The 17552-nt window shown below is 44.7% G+C and overlaps 1 protein-coding gene across 1 annotated transcript in view; it reads right to left on the bottom strand.

Annotated features, from left to right (window-relative positions):
• Nucleotides 1–17552, bottom strand: part of LOC131704996 (uncharacterized) — a 52987-nt gene that overhangs the window by 15619 nt on the left and 19816 nt on the right. Inside the window, exon 7 of the mRNA XM_059006841.1 lies at nt 14014–14052. Within this exon, the coding sequence (XP_058862824.1) occupies nt 14014–14052 (39 nt within the window). The remainder of the gene's footprint in view (nt 1–14013; nt 14053–17552) is intronic.

Below are 17552 nucleotides of genomic sequence, written 5' to 3'. Positions count from 1 at the left end.
GAGCAGCCTGTGCCAAAAGATGACGCTTTAACTCCTTTCTCCTTCAGAACGAGGATTTTTTAAAGTATATATCCAATGGATTGAAAACCTTTTTAGAAATAAACTATGACCCTGATATTAACCCCCATTCGTTATGGGAAGTCACAAAGTGTTTCATCAGAGGCAGTTGCACTTCAATTGCATCTAACCTAAATAAAACTTGTAATAAGCATATTTCTCAATTAGAGGCTCAAATTTTACAGTTGGAAACATTACAAAAGGTTAACTTTCTAGAAACCAGAGCAAGACAGCTTGCTTCCCTGAAAGCAGATTTTAGAAATCTGACCAGATCTAAAGCAGAATTTCTGCTTCTTAAAACTAGACAGTGCTTCTATTGATGCTATTAAGGACTGCAATGGTACAATGCTTTCCCAACCCTCCCAAGTTAATAAAGTTTTTCAACATTATTACTCTCAGCTTTACAAATCTGAATCTGTTTCTGATTTGGATAGGACTAGGGAGTTTCTGAATTCACTGAATTTGCCTAACCTAGTGGCTGATCAAGCTGAACAATTAGACGCTCCTATCACTTTGGAGGAATTGAAAGCTGCAGCTGCGTCCATGCAAAAAGGTAAGTCTCCAGGTTTAGATGGCATTCCGTCTGAATTACTTTTGGCAGTCTGGGATATGGTTGGCACTTTAATTCTTCATTTCACAGAGATCAGAAGTCAGCTTTGATTTCACTACTTCTCAAAAAGGGTAAAGATCCACTGGAATGCTCCAGTTATAGGTCCCTTTCACTCTTGAATTCGGATTTAAAATTATTTGCCAAAGTATTAACCAAAAGATTAGAATTATACGTAGGTAATTTAATCCATTATGACCAGACAGGTTTTATGAAGGGCCGGCTCGCATCGGACAATATGCACAGACTTTTGCATGTTCTTGACTCGGCCCCCAATAAATCAGTTTCCTGTGCTGTGTTTTCTTTAGATGCTGAAAAAGCATTTGATCGCTTGGAATTGAACTGTTTATGGGCAGTTTTGGAAGGTTTTGGTTTTGGTCCCTCTTTTATTAATATGGTCCGCACTTTATACACCAACCCTACTGTGTGTGTGCAAACCGGCTCAGTTACGTCTCCTCAGTTTCCACTTGAAAGAGGCACACGGCAAGGCTGCCCGCTTTCTGCCTTGCTCTTTGCCCTTTCCTTGGAACCCCTAGCTCAGGCTGTTAGGCAAAACCCTGGCATCACCCCCATTGACATAAAGGGATCCAAACATCACATATCTCTTTATGCTAATGACATACTACTTTTTCTCTCTGACACTTCCAAATCAATTCCACAGGCTCTGAAACTATTTGATGAATTTGGCTCTCTGTCTGGGTACAAAATAAACTGGTCCAAGTCTGTCCTAATGCCCCTGAACCCAGCAGCTAAAACTGCCCCTCTCCCTCCTGACATCCCTGTTCAAATACAAACTTCAGGTTTTACATATCTGGGCATTAAAATACATCCTAATTTTCAACAGATTCGCAAAGACAATTTTACAGGTTCCTTGATTAAAATCAAAGCTGATTTGGCGAGATGGTCTCCTTTGCAACTTACACTGCATGGTAGAATTTCTATTATTAAAATGAATGTCCTTCCTCGCATTAATTTTCTGTTCTCAATGCTACCTTTATCACTCCCTCACAAATATTTGGAAGAAATTAATTCTATGTGCAGTGCTTTTTGTGGAATAGCAAATGTCCTAGAATTTGATTGTCTACTTTGCAACGTCCCAAAATACTTGGTGGTCTAGCCATGCCAAACTTAAAATTCTATTATTGGTCCTTTCAGTTGAGAGTTTTTAAGACATGGCTGGACCCAAGTGCCCCAGTTTCATGGCGTGCAATAGAAGAGGCTATAATTAAACCTATTAGGATCCAAGATCTCCCATTCTCTGGCCTTAAAAATAGGGCTATATCTTTACGAATGGGCCCCATTATTGCTAATTCATTAGACATCTGGAAGAAAGCTAATAAATTCCTTGGTATTTCTTTTAATTTTCATAAATTCTCCCCAATCTGGAATAATTTCTTTCTGTTGACAGGCTCACAGCCTTTCTTTTACCCACCCTGGTCCACTAGAAACGTTCATTTTTAGAATGATATATTTGATGATACAGGCTTACGCACATTCCAAGATCTTAAGGGGACTTACTCACTCCCTGGGTCCTCTTATTTTATGTATCTTTGGCTTCGCTCCACCCTTCGTGCTTATGGAGTTCCATGGAATGTGGCATTGTCCACTCACCCTTTAGCTCAATTACTTAGTTCAACTCCTGCCACCAGAGGTCTTGTATCATCTCTTTATAATAACTTTGTAACTCACAATATCAGTTCTCTTGCTGTAACTTCTGTTTGGGATAGGGAACTCAACAAGCTGGGTGTTAGCCCTGTCGGATAGAATTTGGGAAAATATATTCACATCTTCTAAAAACTTAGCACACCAATTGGTTCATTTAAAATTTGTACATAGATTTTATGCTACCCCATATCGTCAATCTCCATATGTTTTGGGAATGTCCACGTATCCAAAGTTTCTGGAAATTTGTAGCTACAGCTCTCTCAAAACTTATTAATATAGAGGTGCCTCTGTGTCCTGGTCTGCTCCTGCTTGGAGATGATTCTCAAATTGTGCTTAATTTACAGACAAGACGACTCTTTCTTGCGGGGCTGACAGCAGCAAAGAAGGTTATTTTGAAGGGCTGGTTGGAACCTGGTATAATCTATAACTGCGCATGGTTACACTTTCTTTTAGATATCTCACTTATGGAGAGGTCGACAGCAAGATTGCACCAGGCCAGTGCTAATACCTTAACTATTATTATTATTATTATTATTATTATTATTATTATTATTATTATTATTATTATTATTATTTATTTCTTAGACTTACAATTTTTTTTTTTTTTTACACACAATTACCCATTTATACAGTTGGGTTTTTATTGGAGCAATGGCGGTAAAGTACCTTGCTCAAGGGTACAGCAGCAGTGTCCCCTACCAGGGATTGAACCCACGACCCTCCGGTCAAGAGTCCAGAGCCCTAACCACTACTCCACACTGCTGGTCTACTGCTATCATTCTTATTAAACACCTTCATTTAAGTTTGAGACCAACAACTCACTAGAATGTGTGTATATATATATATATATATATATATATATATATATATATATATATATAAAATGTATGTGTGTATGTGTGTGTGTGTGTGTGTATATATATATATATATATAGATATATATATATATATATATATATATATATATATATGTATATATTTTAATATTATTTTTATATATAATTTGTTTTGTATTATGGTTTATTATGATTTTATGATTTTTAATGTATTTTTATTTATTTTACGCTTTATTTATGTTTTTATATATAGTATGTTTTTTTTTTTACAAAATTTATGTATTCAACTTTTCCTCCCCCCCATTGTAAAGATAAATAAAAATAAAAATAAAAAATTGTTAAAAAAAAGAAAAGAAAAAAGAAGTGCAGGACTTTTCACGTTTATGTTAATTAGTAATTTTTGTATATTTGTTTTCTTGTTACAAGTATAAATGAAACAAGGATTATACTGCCCATTTTACTAAAACAAAATCCATGTACATATTGTTAAAAATAAAACTACTGTTAAGTATAAGTGATTCATCTCAAGTTCTTTGTTATTATGCAAGTATTTCATTGTTGCTGCAAACCCCTCTGAATCACTGTGTCTTGCCATTAAACCTTTCCCACTGCTGTTTGAAAGAAGTCTTTTAAATTATTTCTATTGTCAACGGTGGTTTGTGATGCCATATTACTTGACAAACGCCCTGTTCGCCATCCCCTGGAAAGGTCTGTTCATCATCGCCTGGAGGTCGTTTGCAGCTGACCCCCGGGGATTTGCTGTGGCCTCTGCTGGAATCTGCCACACCTCCGTCAGCACGTCTGCTGACAGGAGTGCCGTTGCCAGCATTACCGCAGCCAACGCTGCCAATGGCAGCATTTCCACTGCCGGAATTGCCCCAGCTAAAGGAGCCAGACGGGGGAGCTGTCGACTTTTCCACTGACAGGACTGCCACGGGCAGCATTTCCACTGACAGCATTGCCCTTAGCAGCTTTTCTGCTGCAGGAATTAACTCGGCTGGTGGAGCCAGCCTGGAAGCTGTCAGCCTTTCCGCTGGTGCTTGGGCTTTTAAGGGGGAGGTGGCTGGCCATGTGGATTGCACAATCACTTCATGTGTAGATTAAAATGGGTAACTGTATGCAAGTGCAGGAAGTTGAAATTAGTTCACGTGCCGAGATTCAAGTGAATGGTAAATAAGTAATTTAATTCTGGCACAGTTGTGTGTGTGTATAGATGCACAAATCATTCACTCGGGGTTGGGTGTTCAGTGTGGAGAGAGTCAGGAGAAACATAAATAAATTACTAACAATTGCTACGCGTGCTGGGTCTACACCAGCCCGCTACTTGTTTGGAGGTCAGTGTTTGTTTGTCTGTTTGTTTGGCCATTGTGTCATTTTATTGTGAGTATTTTTGTTGTCTTCAAAGGTTTTATTTGTTAATTGATAATTAAATCCACGCATTGGCGCATTCAATCACCATTCAGTTGTCTGTCTAGTTCCTGGTTTGACGTCGCCACCCGAGCAGTCCGTCACACTGCACATGAGAATATAGATTTTATTTTTTGACAACTGCCATTTTTTTGTTTTAAGGTAATAAAAAATTGTTACCAGAAAGAATCCCACTTGTGTGTTGCAATTGAATTAGTAATAATTAAAACTATAGTATTCCGCCAGTCTATTTCTGAATCTAGAAGAAAAATGGTTAACTGCTATAATACAGTGGTTACACCACTATTTTTGTTTACACTATATTTTTGTTGATACTATTTTGTTTATTTGATTTACTGTTTTATTTTCACTGTTTGCTCTCTTTCTCTCTCACTCTGATGGAATGGGTTTAATTATGTGCAAGACTTATCTTTATTATTTCACCTTGTGAATGCAATTTATCCTTTTTGCATTGGTAGCCAAATTGAACTTTTCTTACATGACCAGACATATTTTATTTACAATCTATTTGAAAACCCAGACTTTTTTTTTGCTTGGTGTGCTTTTTATAAATAACTATTCTGCTATTACTACTTCACCAAGTCTCACCATTAAACCTTTTACCTGCAGTGCCCTGTGGCTTTGGGCTACATATATATTTAAAGAAATAACAATGTCATGTGTTGTTTTTAATTACGTGAAAAAGAATACCTGTAAAAATGGGCTAGCCAGAGGGAGGGGCCAGGAGAAGACAGGTGTTTAAGGTTGGAAGCAGCTTCTTCTTTTGTTTGTATTCCTGGTGCAAGTTGTAGGGGCTGCAGATACAGGACAGTCTGCTTTCCTACAAGGCCAGGGCCTTTCAGCTCGCTAAGCTTATGGCCCCCTGGAGTCTCCAGTGGTGCACATATAGAATAGGGATCTGTATGGCTGTGGTCCCCTGGAACACCAGTATCGGATTGGGTAGATATGTTTAACAGATAGGATTGGACATACTTAGCTAGGAGTAGCTAAGGTGAGAGGATTGACTGGAAAAAGCAGGAGGAAAACAAGTACCCTGTTAAGGTGAACCAGATGTTATTTTCCAATCTTTTTGCTTAATTTTATTTCTAAAGCAGCAGGGCACCTTTTTTGTTGATAAAACCTTTTATTTAGTGTCTTAAAACACATTCTATTTCTTTTTTCTTTTGTTCTCCTACACTTGCTTTGTTTGCAAGTGTAGGAGGGCAGCCATTTTGGCTTGTTTTTTTTTCCTTTGTTTGTTATGTTCTTTTAATTTTTACTTCCTTTAAACTAGTTTCTTTTCTTTTCTTTTTAATTTTGTATTAAAGAGCACTGTCTTTAGTTTGTTTTAAAATTATTTTTTAATCACTACACTGTTTTAGTTTTAGTTTTAAAAATCCTTTTGTTTTAATCCCCTGCTTCTGCCTTGTGCAGAGTGGAGGAAGGGCAGCCAAGGAGCACAGGCCATGTGCTCCTTTGTTTGCCCTTAGTTTGGTTTTTGATTTTCTTTTAAGTTTAAAACTCCTTTTACCTTTTACCCCTGCACCATTGGAGTGCAGGGGTGTGTGATTTTGTATGTGTTTATTTATTTTAAAAAATAAACAAATATGTTTGTTTGGTCAAATAAAAAAAAAATAAAAAAATCATCTTTTGTTTGGTTTTGATTTTTATTTTGTGCCCCTGTGCTATTGGAGTGCAGGGGTGCGTGTTTGTACTTTATTTTATTTCTTTATTTTAAAAATAAATAAATAAATACATTTGTTTGTCTTTTTGTGTACCCCTGCGCTGGAAACTGTTTTGCAGTGCAGGGGTGTGTCTGTCTTCTGTGTGTGTGTGTGTTTTGTTTTGAAAATAAAAACGAAATAAATAAACAAAACACTAAATAAAAGTAATAAATAAAATAAATAAAAATGAGCGGGCAGACACAACAGCCCCCCAAACAATGGGCAAAGGCGGCTGCGAGCAACGCGGCCCCCCGTTTAAAAACATCACCAGGAGGCACGGGGTCAGGTGCCTCCTGCGAGACTCCCTCTCGATCAAGGCGGTGGGACCATCTGCAATCGTGGCGGCCTCCAAAATGTACGGGAAAGCTGTGTTTTTCCTGAAATCGGAGGCCGCCACGAACACAGCGATCGAGAGGGGTCTCAGCGTGGGGGGCATGTTTGTCCCCATTGAGCCCCTCTCGGGACTGGGCAGCAGGGTCATCCTGTCGAATGTGCCACCTTTCATACAGGATGCCCTGCTCATGCCCCACCTGCAAGCCCTGGGGGAGATCAAGACGGCCATCCACCCCATCCCCCTGGGCTGCAAGGACCAGGCCCTCCGCCACATTCTGTCCTTCCGCCGTCAGGTGACCATCCACCTGGCGGGTCGGGAGACGGTGGAGGGCAGTTTCGTGGTCCTCTTCGAGGGGACCAATTATGTAATCTATTTCTCCTCGGAGGAAGTGCGGTGCTACCACTGCAAGGAGCTGGGGCACCAGAAAAAGAGGTGTCCCAAGCTCCAGCAGGGCGCAAAGCCACCCGTGCCCGCACCGCGCCCCTCCGAGTCCACCTCGCCCCCGGGGCCCTCCAAGAGGCCCACAGAGGGGGGCAAAAAGGCACCCTCCCCCCTCCCAGGAACATCTGAGGGGGGAAAGGGAGAGAAGGCCCCCGAGGTGGCCGGACCCTCCGCGCCTCCTGAAAGCGTGCGGGGGGAGAAGGCAGCCGAGTGGACCGTGGTCGCCCGCCGCAAGAAGGCGGCGGCGGTCAGGTCCACCGGGGCGGCCAAGCGGGGGGAGGCGGTGGGTCAGGGGGAGTCCCAGAGAAAGGGACTCCCTCGACGGCACCCCCCGCGAGGCAGGGTGGCAAAGCCGCCCGTAAAACCAAGCACCTCATCCCCACAGAGGGTGAGGAGAGAAGCGCTGCAGAAGCAGCGGAGCCCATGGAAGAGGCCCCTGCCGAGAGGCCAAAGGGGAGGGAGGAACCCGCGAGGGCAAAAGAAGCCCTTCGGGTAGATCCCCTCCCCGTCACACAACAGACCTCGGAAGCCGGCCCCGATTCTACCATCGAGGGGCCGGTCGCAGAGGAGGTCGCTGAGGGGGCGCAGGAGGGGCCCCCGAATAAAGCGGAGCCCATGCAGGCGACCCCCGCCGAGGGGCTGGAGGGGGGGGGAGGATACCGAGTCCACGCGCAGCGTGGGCTCGGAGGTTCCATCCGTCTCTCTCCCATAAATCCCTGTGGTGGAGTTCCATGAATTCTTGGAGGCCACCGTCCACCGCAGGGACAAGGTACAGCTGGCCCTGGACAAATGGGGGGACTTCCAGAGGATCCTAACCTCTGTGAGGTCCTTCCTCAGGGCCAGCCACGCCAATAAAACTTCGGGCTCGAACGTGCACATTCGGGCCCGCAAGTTACACGACCAGTTGGTGAGCTTCGGGAGAACTCAGGATCTCCCGTGAGCGTCACCGACAACTCCTGACAGAGGATCATGTATCACATCGGTACTGTGAACGTCAACGAGTGTAGGGACCCCTTCCGCAGGGCCCAGGTAATCTCCTACCTGAAAAAAGGGGGTTACTCTGTGTGCTTCCTGCATGAAACACACACGACCCCAGAGGCGGAAGCCAACTGGCTTCTGGAGTGGGGGGGGGGGGGGGGGGAGTGTCGTTCAGCCATCTCACCGGCACCTCTTGTGGGGTGGCGACACTCTTCTCCGGGTCCTTTCTTCCCACGGTACTCGATGTGGTAGACGTCGAGCCGGGCCTTCTGTTACACCACCGGATCCGGGACGGCGACAGTATCGTTCACCTGGTGAACGTGTACGCGCCGTCCACGGGTCCGGCGAGGGTCCAATTCTTTAGCCGGATGTCGACCTACATGAACAACATCAGCGCCGACGAGTGCGTGGTCCTCGGGGGTGATTTCAACTGCACCCTCGAGGCCGCGGACAGGGTGGGGGGGCAAGAACACTACCCTCTCTCGTCGGCAGCACTGAGAGAGCTGACCGCTCAGCTCTCTCTGGTCGACATCTGGCGTTGGCATCACCCGGACGTCCCCGCCTTTACCTTCACCAGGGTGAGGGAGGGGCGGGTGTCTCGGTCCCGGATCGACAGGTTCTACGTCACCAGGAACCACGCTCACTGCGTTCGCTCCTTCGACATAAGGCAGGCACCGTTCACGGACCACAACCTGGTGGCCGTGGCGGTGGCCCTGGTGCCAGTCGGGCACGCCTCTGCCTACTGGCACTTTAACAACGCCTTGTTGGAGGACGAGCGCTTTGAGCAGTCTTTCCGGGACTTTTGGACGGTCTGGCACGGCAGACGATCTCGCTTCCCCACGTGGCGTCAGTGGTGGGACGTAGGGAAAGCGCAGATCAAGATCTTCTGTCAGGAGTACATGAGGGGCGCGAGCAGGCGGAGGGACTCACGGATCGAGCGGCTGGAAAAGGAGCTGCTCGATCTGGAGAGCCGCCTGGCTCGCGAGGACCAACTCGAGCAGAGCGCGTACAAAGAGAAGAAGAGCACCCTGCGGGACCTGCAGCTCCAGCGGTCCCAAGGGGGCGTTTGTGCGCTCGCGGATCCAGTTCCTTCGGGAGATGGACCGCGGCTCACACTTCTTCTACGCGTTGGAGAAAAAGAAGGGAGACCGCAGGAACATCACCTGCCTTCTGGCAGACGATGGCTCCCTTCTGACAGTTCCGGAGAGCGTGAACAAGAGGGCCAGAGCCTTTTACTCTGACCTCGACTCCGACGCGTGCAGGGTTCTTTGGGACGGGCTTCCCACGGTCGGCGAGGGCGTCAGGGAAGAGTTCGAGGGCCGACTGACCCTGGCCGAGCTCTCTGGCCCTCTTAGTCTGATGCCCTACAACAAATCGCCGGGCATCGACGGGCTGACCGTGGAGTTCTTCAGAAAGTTTTGGGACTTGCTGGAGCCCGCCTTTGCGCGGGTCCTGGCGGAAGCCTACGAGACCGGGGAGATGCCCCTTTCGATGAGGCAAGCGGTGATCACGCTGCTGCCCAAGAAGGGGGATCACCGCTGCCTTAAGAACTGGCGCCCGGTCTCACTGCTGTGCATGGACTATAAAATCGTGGCCAAGGCCGCCTCCCTGAGGCTCAAGTCCGTGCTGGCAGACGTGATCCACCCCGACCAGTCCTACACGGTCCCGAACCGGACGATCTTCGACAACATCTTCCTGGTTCGGGACCTGCTGCACTACTGCAAGGGGACCGGTCGGTCAGTCGCCTTCTTGTCTCTCGACCAAGAGAAGGCGTTCGACTGGGTGGATCACGAGTATCTCTTTGGAACCCTGCGAGCATTCAGATTCGGGCCGAAGTTCATCGGCCTCTTCCGAATGCTGTACGCCTCTGCCGAGTGCCTTTTGAAGGTGAACTGGTCCCTGACTGCGCCCCTCGCCTTCGGGAGAGGAGTATGTCAAGGCTGCCCTCTGTCCGGACAACTGTACGCGTTGTGCATCAAGCCCTTCCTCTGCCTCCTTCGCAGGAGGCTCACGGGGATGGCGCTCGGCGCGCTGGACACGAGGGTGGTCCTGTCGGCTTACGCCGCCGACGTGCTCCTAGTGGCCACCGTCCTGAGCCCGCCCCCTGAGTTTGTGTCCAGGGTCCAGATGAAGCTGACGGACTTCTTCTGGGCCGGAAAGCATTGGGTCTCTGCGGGAGTGCTGAGCCTCCCTCTGGCCGAGGGAGGACAAGGGTTGGTGTGCATCAGGACTCAGGCCTCCAGACCCTGCAGAGATACCTGTACGCAGACCTGGCCCCGCAGTGGTGCGCCCTGGCCTCCCTCTTCCTGCGCCAGCTGCACCGCTTGGGCTACGACCGGCAGCTGTTCTGGCTCGACCTCCCGGGGATCCGTCTCCCCGAGCTGCCGGTCTTTTACAGGGACCTGCTCAAGACCCGGAGCATGTTCGACATCGGCCGAGACGCGGTTCCGACCGAGGGGGAGGAATTCCTTCTGGAGCCCCTGCTGCACAACCCCCATCTAGGTGCACAGGCGTTGGAATCCCCCGCGGTGCGGAGCCTATTGGTCTCGGCCAAGGTGACCAGAGTCTGGGATCTCCTGGACCACCAACGCTCGGCGTGGCTGACTCCCGAGTTGCTGGTCGCCAGGGCGACTCGGGGGACCCTCAGAACGGCCCGCCGAGCGATCCGGGAGTGCAAAGCAGCTTTGCACCCAGACTCTGTCGGGTATCTCGAGGGGGTCCTCAGGACCGGGGAGCCATCGTCCCTCCCTACCCCCAGCTCTCCGGTCCTGCTGATCAAACCAAAGGATCGGGCTCCCCCTCAGCCTCCCCTCGAGAATCACCTGAGCAGGATCTCGCAGTTCTCCTCGACACAGGAGGACCCTGTACGCGATGGCGCTCCACACCCTCCACATCCTCGCCCTCGTCTCCCGCTGAGACACTGCTTGGCGGGAGCCCCTCCAACCCCCGGAGGGCGAGAGTCCCCAGTGGGAGGCTTTGTACTCCCCGCTGGTCCCCAGAGGTGCTGGGGACCTGGGATGGAGGGTGCTACACGGAGCGCTCGTGTCAGGAGAGGTCCTGCGTCACTTCACCGACTCGGACCCCGCATGTCCTTTCTGCGGTGAGTCCGAGTCGGTGTTCCACATTTACCTCCTCTGCGCCAGGCTGCAGCCGTTCTTTGTGTTCCTCAAGAACCTTTTGCTGCAGTTCTGGCTGCATTTTTCCACTACCCTTTTTATTTTTGGGCACCCTGTTCGTGGCTCAACAAAGAAAAGGGACCTCCTGGTGAATCTGCTCCTGGCTCTTGGCAAACTTACCATCTACAAGACCAGGAAGCGTAAGATCACCGGGGAGGGTCTCCTTGACTGTGGGGCCATGTTCAGGGCCCTCCTTCGTTCCCGGGTGGCGTTGGAGCACGCCACCCAGAGTCCACTGGCGACATGACGGCTTTTGTCGACCAGTGGGCTCTGGGTGGCGTGATCTGTGCCACCCCCCCCTTTGTTTTGAACGTTTAATTTACAGTCCAAAAAAAAAAAAAAAAACATACTGGGTTAGTTAATGGCCGTTTTTTTGTTGGCACCCCCTTTTGATTAAGGGGTGCCAAACTGAATCTTTTCACCGGCTGCCTTTTTGTTACCGGCCCTTAAATAGGCTGTACCCCTGAGCTAGGTACTTTACCTAGATTGCTCCAGTAAAAGCCCAACTGTATAAATGGGTAATTATATGTAAAAAATAATGTAATTGTATGTCAAAATAATGTGATATCTTGTAACAATTATAAGTCACCCTGGATAAGGTCATCTGCTAAGAAATAAATAAATACATAAATAAACAAACAAGCAGTCTGCACTCATAGGTCAGCAGGCCAGCAGCAGCATTGAGGGCTATTCATAGTCCAGGACGCGCAACCTACTCGCAGTACATTCTAAAAATAATTGGTGCGCGTCTTGAGATGTGTGAAGCGCAAGTTGTAGACATGCACATCAAATCATTAAGTTAAAATTTTTGCAATTTTTAAGCGAGGCGCTTCCTCGTCCACAGCAGAAACCTTGGATGATTTTGAAGAAAAGCTAAATGAGGAGGTTAGAAAGTACAGGCATCTATACGATTCCTCTTTAAAACAACACAAAGACAGTGAAATGTGCAATAATTCATGGAAGGAAATTGCTAATAATATTGTGTGACAGAAAGACAATGATTCTTGGTGGTAAATCTACCTCCTGACCTGTGAGGGCGCCAAGTAATGGGAACAGAGTACCCTGGAATGTTTGGCCTGACAATTTATTCCTAGAGTTAAAAAGGAAGTCAGTCATCTAGAAAGTGGGTGGAGCTTTGGTGGACTAGCTCATCGACATGGAAGGGAAATGATGTGGCAGCCTCGGATTGGAGGAGCGACTGCAATCGTTTACCAAGGGGTCACGCATGACGGTACAAATCAGGGTCTTAGCAACGTAATCTGTTCCCTCAGTTATGGTTAAGGAACGACCCGGAAGGACCAGTATTGTGAAAGAGTATCGTGAGTGTTTTGTCGTGTCTAAAAATACTGTTTGTAATTTGTATAGTAAGCAAACTTGTTCAATTTGCAGACGACACAACAATAGGAGGAGTGGCAAACACTGTAGCAGCAGCAAAGGTCATTCAAAATAATCTAGACAGCATTCAGAACTGGGCAGCCAGATGGCAAATGACATTTAATAGAGAAAAGTGTAAAGTACTGCACGCAGGCAGTAAAAATGTGCATTATAAATATCATATGGGAGATACTGAAATTGAAAAAGGAATCTATGAAAAAGATCTAGGAGTTTATGTTTACTCAGAAATGTCTTCATCTAGACAATGTGGGGAAGCTATAAAAAAGGCTAACAATATGCTTGGCTATATTGTGAGAAGCGTTGAATTTAAATCAAGGGAAGTGATGTTAAAACTTTACAATGCATTAGTAAGACCTCACCTAGAAATTGTGTCCAGTTCTGGTCACCTCGTTACAAAAAGTATATTGCTGCTCTAGAAAGAGTGCAAAGAAGAGCAACCAGAATTACCCCGGGTTTAAAAGGCATGTCGTATGCAGACAGGCTAAAAGAATTGAATCTATTCAGTCTTGAACGAAGAAGACTACGTGGTGATCTGATTCAAGCATTCAAATTCCTAAAAGGTATTGACAATGTTGACCCAGGGGACTTTTTTTGACCTGAAAAATGAAACAAGGACCAGGGGTCACAAATGGAGATTAGATAAAGGGGCATTCAGAACAGAAAATAGGAGGCACTTTTTTACACAGAGAATTGTGAGGGTCTGTAACCAACTCCCCAGTAATGTTGTTGAAGATGACACGCTGCGATCCTTCAAGAAGCTGCTTGATGAGATTCTAGGATCAATAAGCTACTGACAACCAAACGAGCAAGATGGGCCGAATGGCCTACTCTCGTTTGTTAACTTTCTTATGTTCTTATGTTCTCGATTGCTAACACAATCCGGAGCTGTTGCCAAATTCTAGCTTGACAGACTCTTTACCCCATCTCACTTTCATTTCTTTGTCACAAAATAAAAACACAAATATTTATTTCCGTAGTAATATTATTTAACTTAGAATATGATAATGCGGCACGTGTATCTTTCATAATGCTGTTTGCCATATTATAAGTTTGTATATATAGGCTATATATAATTACGCATTCACAGATGAACTTGAAGGTAACTTATTGTTATATGTGTTTTGATAGATATAATCATGTTAATGTCTTATTCAGTATTATTCAGTTTGAGTTAAAAGTAATAATATACTGTAGTTTATGACATAACAATGAAGTTTGAAACCTTTGTTTCAAATGTTTTTTCTTATGATTTTTATTTTATTACAAGTAGGCTATGCTGTGAAGAAGTTATGATTATTATTTCAGAACATAGCACCACCAGACAATGCTGAAGAGAGTGAAAGTATTTGCAGCAACACAGAAAGTGCATCTGTAGGTCAGCTAGATTACGCACCTGTAACAGAAGTCTCTGAATCCCAGGTTAGCACACCATCTAGGAAGAAGAGAAAGAGTTTAGATCCTGTGGAAGAAGCTTTGTTAGACAGGCTAAAAAATATAGATACATCAAAAGAAAAAAAACGAGGATGAATCGTTTGCAAAATTCATCTCTGTTTCTCTCAGCAAACACTCTGAGTGAAGTAGGTCCCTGGCAAGGTTCTGAATTCATCAGCTTCTGTATGACATGTTGCAGATGGATTGCACCCAGACCTTGGTGCATACTCCCTCAAATGTGCCATTAAACTCCAGTACGTCACACACCTCTACTTCATACTTCCCTGAGGAATCCTCAGAAGAGCATCTTTCCCAAACCGGTCTGCACTTACCAAATGCAACACACTGGCATTAAACTGACTTATAAATATCCTACAAAAACTAATCATTGGAATCAAATGCTGCCACTTGTTGACATTCACATACAAAATTATGAAACTATAATATTTGGTGTGTTGGGTATAATATTGTTACTACACTTACACTGAGACAAAGATTCTTTATAAGTAAAAAATAAGAAAATAAAAAAGTGCAGGACTTTTCACATGTTTGTTAATTAGCAATTTTTGTATATTTGTTTTCTTGTTACAATACAAGTATACCTGAAACAATGATTATACTGCCCATTTTACTAAAACAAAATCCATGTACATATTGTTGAAAATAAAACTGCTGTTAAGTATAAGTGATTCAGCTCAAGTTTTCTTTGTTATTATGCAAGTATTTCATTGAGGAGCCAGTCTTGGAGCTGTCAGCATTTCTGCCGATGGCATTGCCATAAGCAGCATTTCCACTGCAGGAATTGCCCCAGCTAAAGGAGCCAGCCGGGGGAGCTGTCGACTTTTCCACTGACAGCACTGCCACCGGCAGCATTTCCACTGACAGCAGTGCCCTTAGCAGCTTTTCTGCTGCAGGAATTAACTCGGCTGGTGGAGCCAGCCTGGAAGCTGTCAGCCTTTCCGCTGGTGCTTGGCCTTTTAAGGGGGAGGTGGCTGGCCATGTGGATTGCACAATCACTTCATGTGTAGATTAAAATGGGTAACTGTATGGAAGCATAGGAAGTTGAAATTAGTTCACGTGCCAAGATTCAAGTGAATGGTAAATAAGTAATTTAATTCTGGCACAGTTGTGTGTGTGTATAGATGCACAAATCATTCACTCGGGGTTGGGTGTTCAGTGTGGAGGGAGTCAGGAGAAACATAAATAAATTACTAACAATTGCTACGCGTGCTGGGTCTACACCAGCCCGCTACTTGATGGAGGTCAGTGTTTGTTTGTCTGTTTGTTTGGCCATTGTGCCGTTTTATTGTGAGTATTTTTGTTGTCTTCAACGGTTTTATTTGTTAAATTATAATTAAATCCACGCACTGGCGCATTCAATCACCATTCAGTTGTCTGTCTAGTTCCTGGTTTGACCTCGCCATCCGAGCAGTCCGTCACACTGCACATTAGAATATAGATTTTATTTTTTGACAACTGCCATTTTTTTGTTTTAAGGTAATAAAAAATTGTTACCAGAAAGAATCCCACTTGTGTGTTGCAATTGAATTAGTAATAATTAAAACTATAGTATTCCGCCAGTCTATTTCTGAATCTAGAAGAAAAATAGTTAACTGCTATAATACAGTGGTTACACCACTAATTTTTGTTGACACTATATTTTTGTTGATACTATTTTGTTTATTTGATTTACTGTTTTATTTTCACTGTTTGCTCTCTTTCTCTCTCACTCTGATGGAATGGGTTTAATTATGTTGAAGACTTATCTTTATTATTTCACCTTGTGAATGCAATTTATCCTTTTTGCATTGGTAGCCAAATTGAACTTTTCTTACATGACCAGAACTATTTTATTTACAATCTATTTGAAAACCCAGACTTTTTTTTTTTTGCTTGGTGTGCTTTCTATAAATAACTATTTTGCTATTACTACTTCACCAAGTCTCACCATTAAACCTTTTAACTGCTGTGATCTGTGGCTTTGGGCTACATATATATTTAAAGAAATAACAATGTCATGTGTTGTTTTTAATCACGTGAAAAAGAATACCTGTAAAAATGGGCTAGCCAGAGGGAGGGGCCAGGAGAAGACAGGGGTTTAAGGTTGGAAGCAGCTTCTTCTTTTGTTTGTATTCCTGGTGCAAGTTGCAGGGGCTGCAGATACAGGACAGTCTGCTTTCCTACAAGGCCAAGGCCTTTCAGCTCACTAAGCTTATGGTTCCCTGGAGCACAAGTCCCCAGTGGTGCACATATAGAATAGGGATCTGTATGGCTGTGGTCCCCTGGAACACCAGTATCGGATGGGGTAGATATGTATAACAGATAGGATTGGACATACTTAGGTGGGAGCAGCTAAGGTGAGAGGATTGACTGGAAAAAGCAGGAGGAAAACAAGTACCCTGTTAAGGTGAACCAGATGTTATTTTCCAATCTTTTTGCTTAATTTTATTTCTAAAGCAGCAGGGCACCTTTTTTTGTTGATAAAACCTTTTATTTAGTGTCTTAAAACACATTTTATTTCTGTCCAATCCTTCTTTCATTATAAATCTCATATGGTAGATACTGAAATAGAAGAAGGAATCTATGAAAAAGACCTAGGAGTTTATGTTGACTCAGAAAAGTCTTCATCTAGACAATGTGGGGAAGCTATAAAAAAGGCTAACAAGATGCTCGGATATATTGTGAGAAGTGTTGAATTTAAATCAAGGGAAGTGATGTTAAAACTTTACAATGCATTAGTAAGACCTCACCTAGAAATTGTGTCCAGTTCTGGTCACCTTGTTACAAAAAGTATATTGCTGCTCTAGAAAGAGTGCAAAGAAGAGCGACCAGAAATATCCCAGGTTTAAAAGGCATGTCGTATGCAGACAGGCTAAAAGAATTGAATCTATTCAGTCTTGAACGAAGAAGACTACGTGGTGATCTGATTCAAACATTCAAAATCCTAAAAGGTATAGACAATGTCGACCCAGGGGACTTTTTTGACCTGAAAAAAGAAACAAGGACCAGGGGTCACAAATGGAGATTAGATAAAGGGGCATTCAGAACAGAAAATAGGAGGCACTTTTTTACACAGAGAATTGTGAGGGTCTGTAACCAACTCCCCAGTAATGTTGTTGAAGCTGACACCCTGGGATCCTTCAGGAAGCTGCTTGATGAGATTCTGTGATCAATAAGCTACTAACAACCAAACAAGCAAGATGGGCCGAATGGCCTCCTCTCATTTGTAAACTTTCTTATGTTCTTATGTTCTAGACAGCTAACACGATCCGGAGTTGTTGCCAAATTCTAGCTTGATAGACTCTTTACCCCATCTCACTTTCATTTCTTTGTCACAAAATAAAAACACAAACATTTATTTCCGTAGTAATATTATTTCTCTTAGAATATGATAATGCGGCACGTGTATCTTTCATAATGCTATCTGCCATATTATAAGTTTGTATATATAGGCTATATATAATTACGCATTCACAGATGAACTTGAAGGTAACTTATTGT

Source organism: Acipenser ruthenus, chromosome 34 (genome assembly GCF_902713425.1).
Source record: "Acipenser ruthenus chromosome 34, fAciRut3.2 maternal haplotype, whole genome shotgun sequence".
Lineage (NCBI taxonomy): Eukaryota > Metazoa > Chordata > Actinopteri > Acipenseriformes > Acipenseridae > Acipenser > Acipenser ruthenus.
Note: the sequence above shows the minus strand (reverse complement) of the source record. Positions and strands in the feature narration are given on the sequence as shown.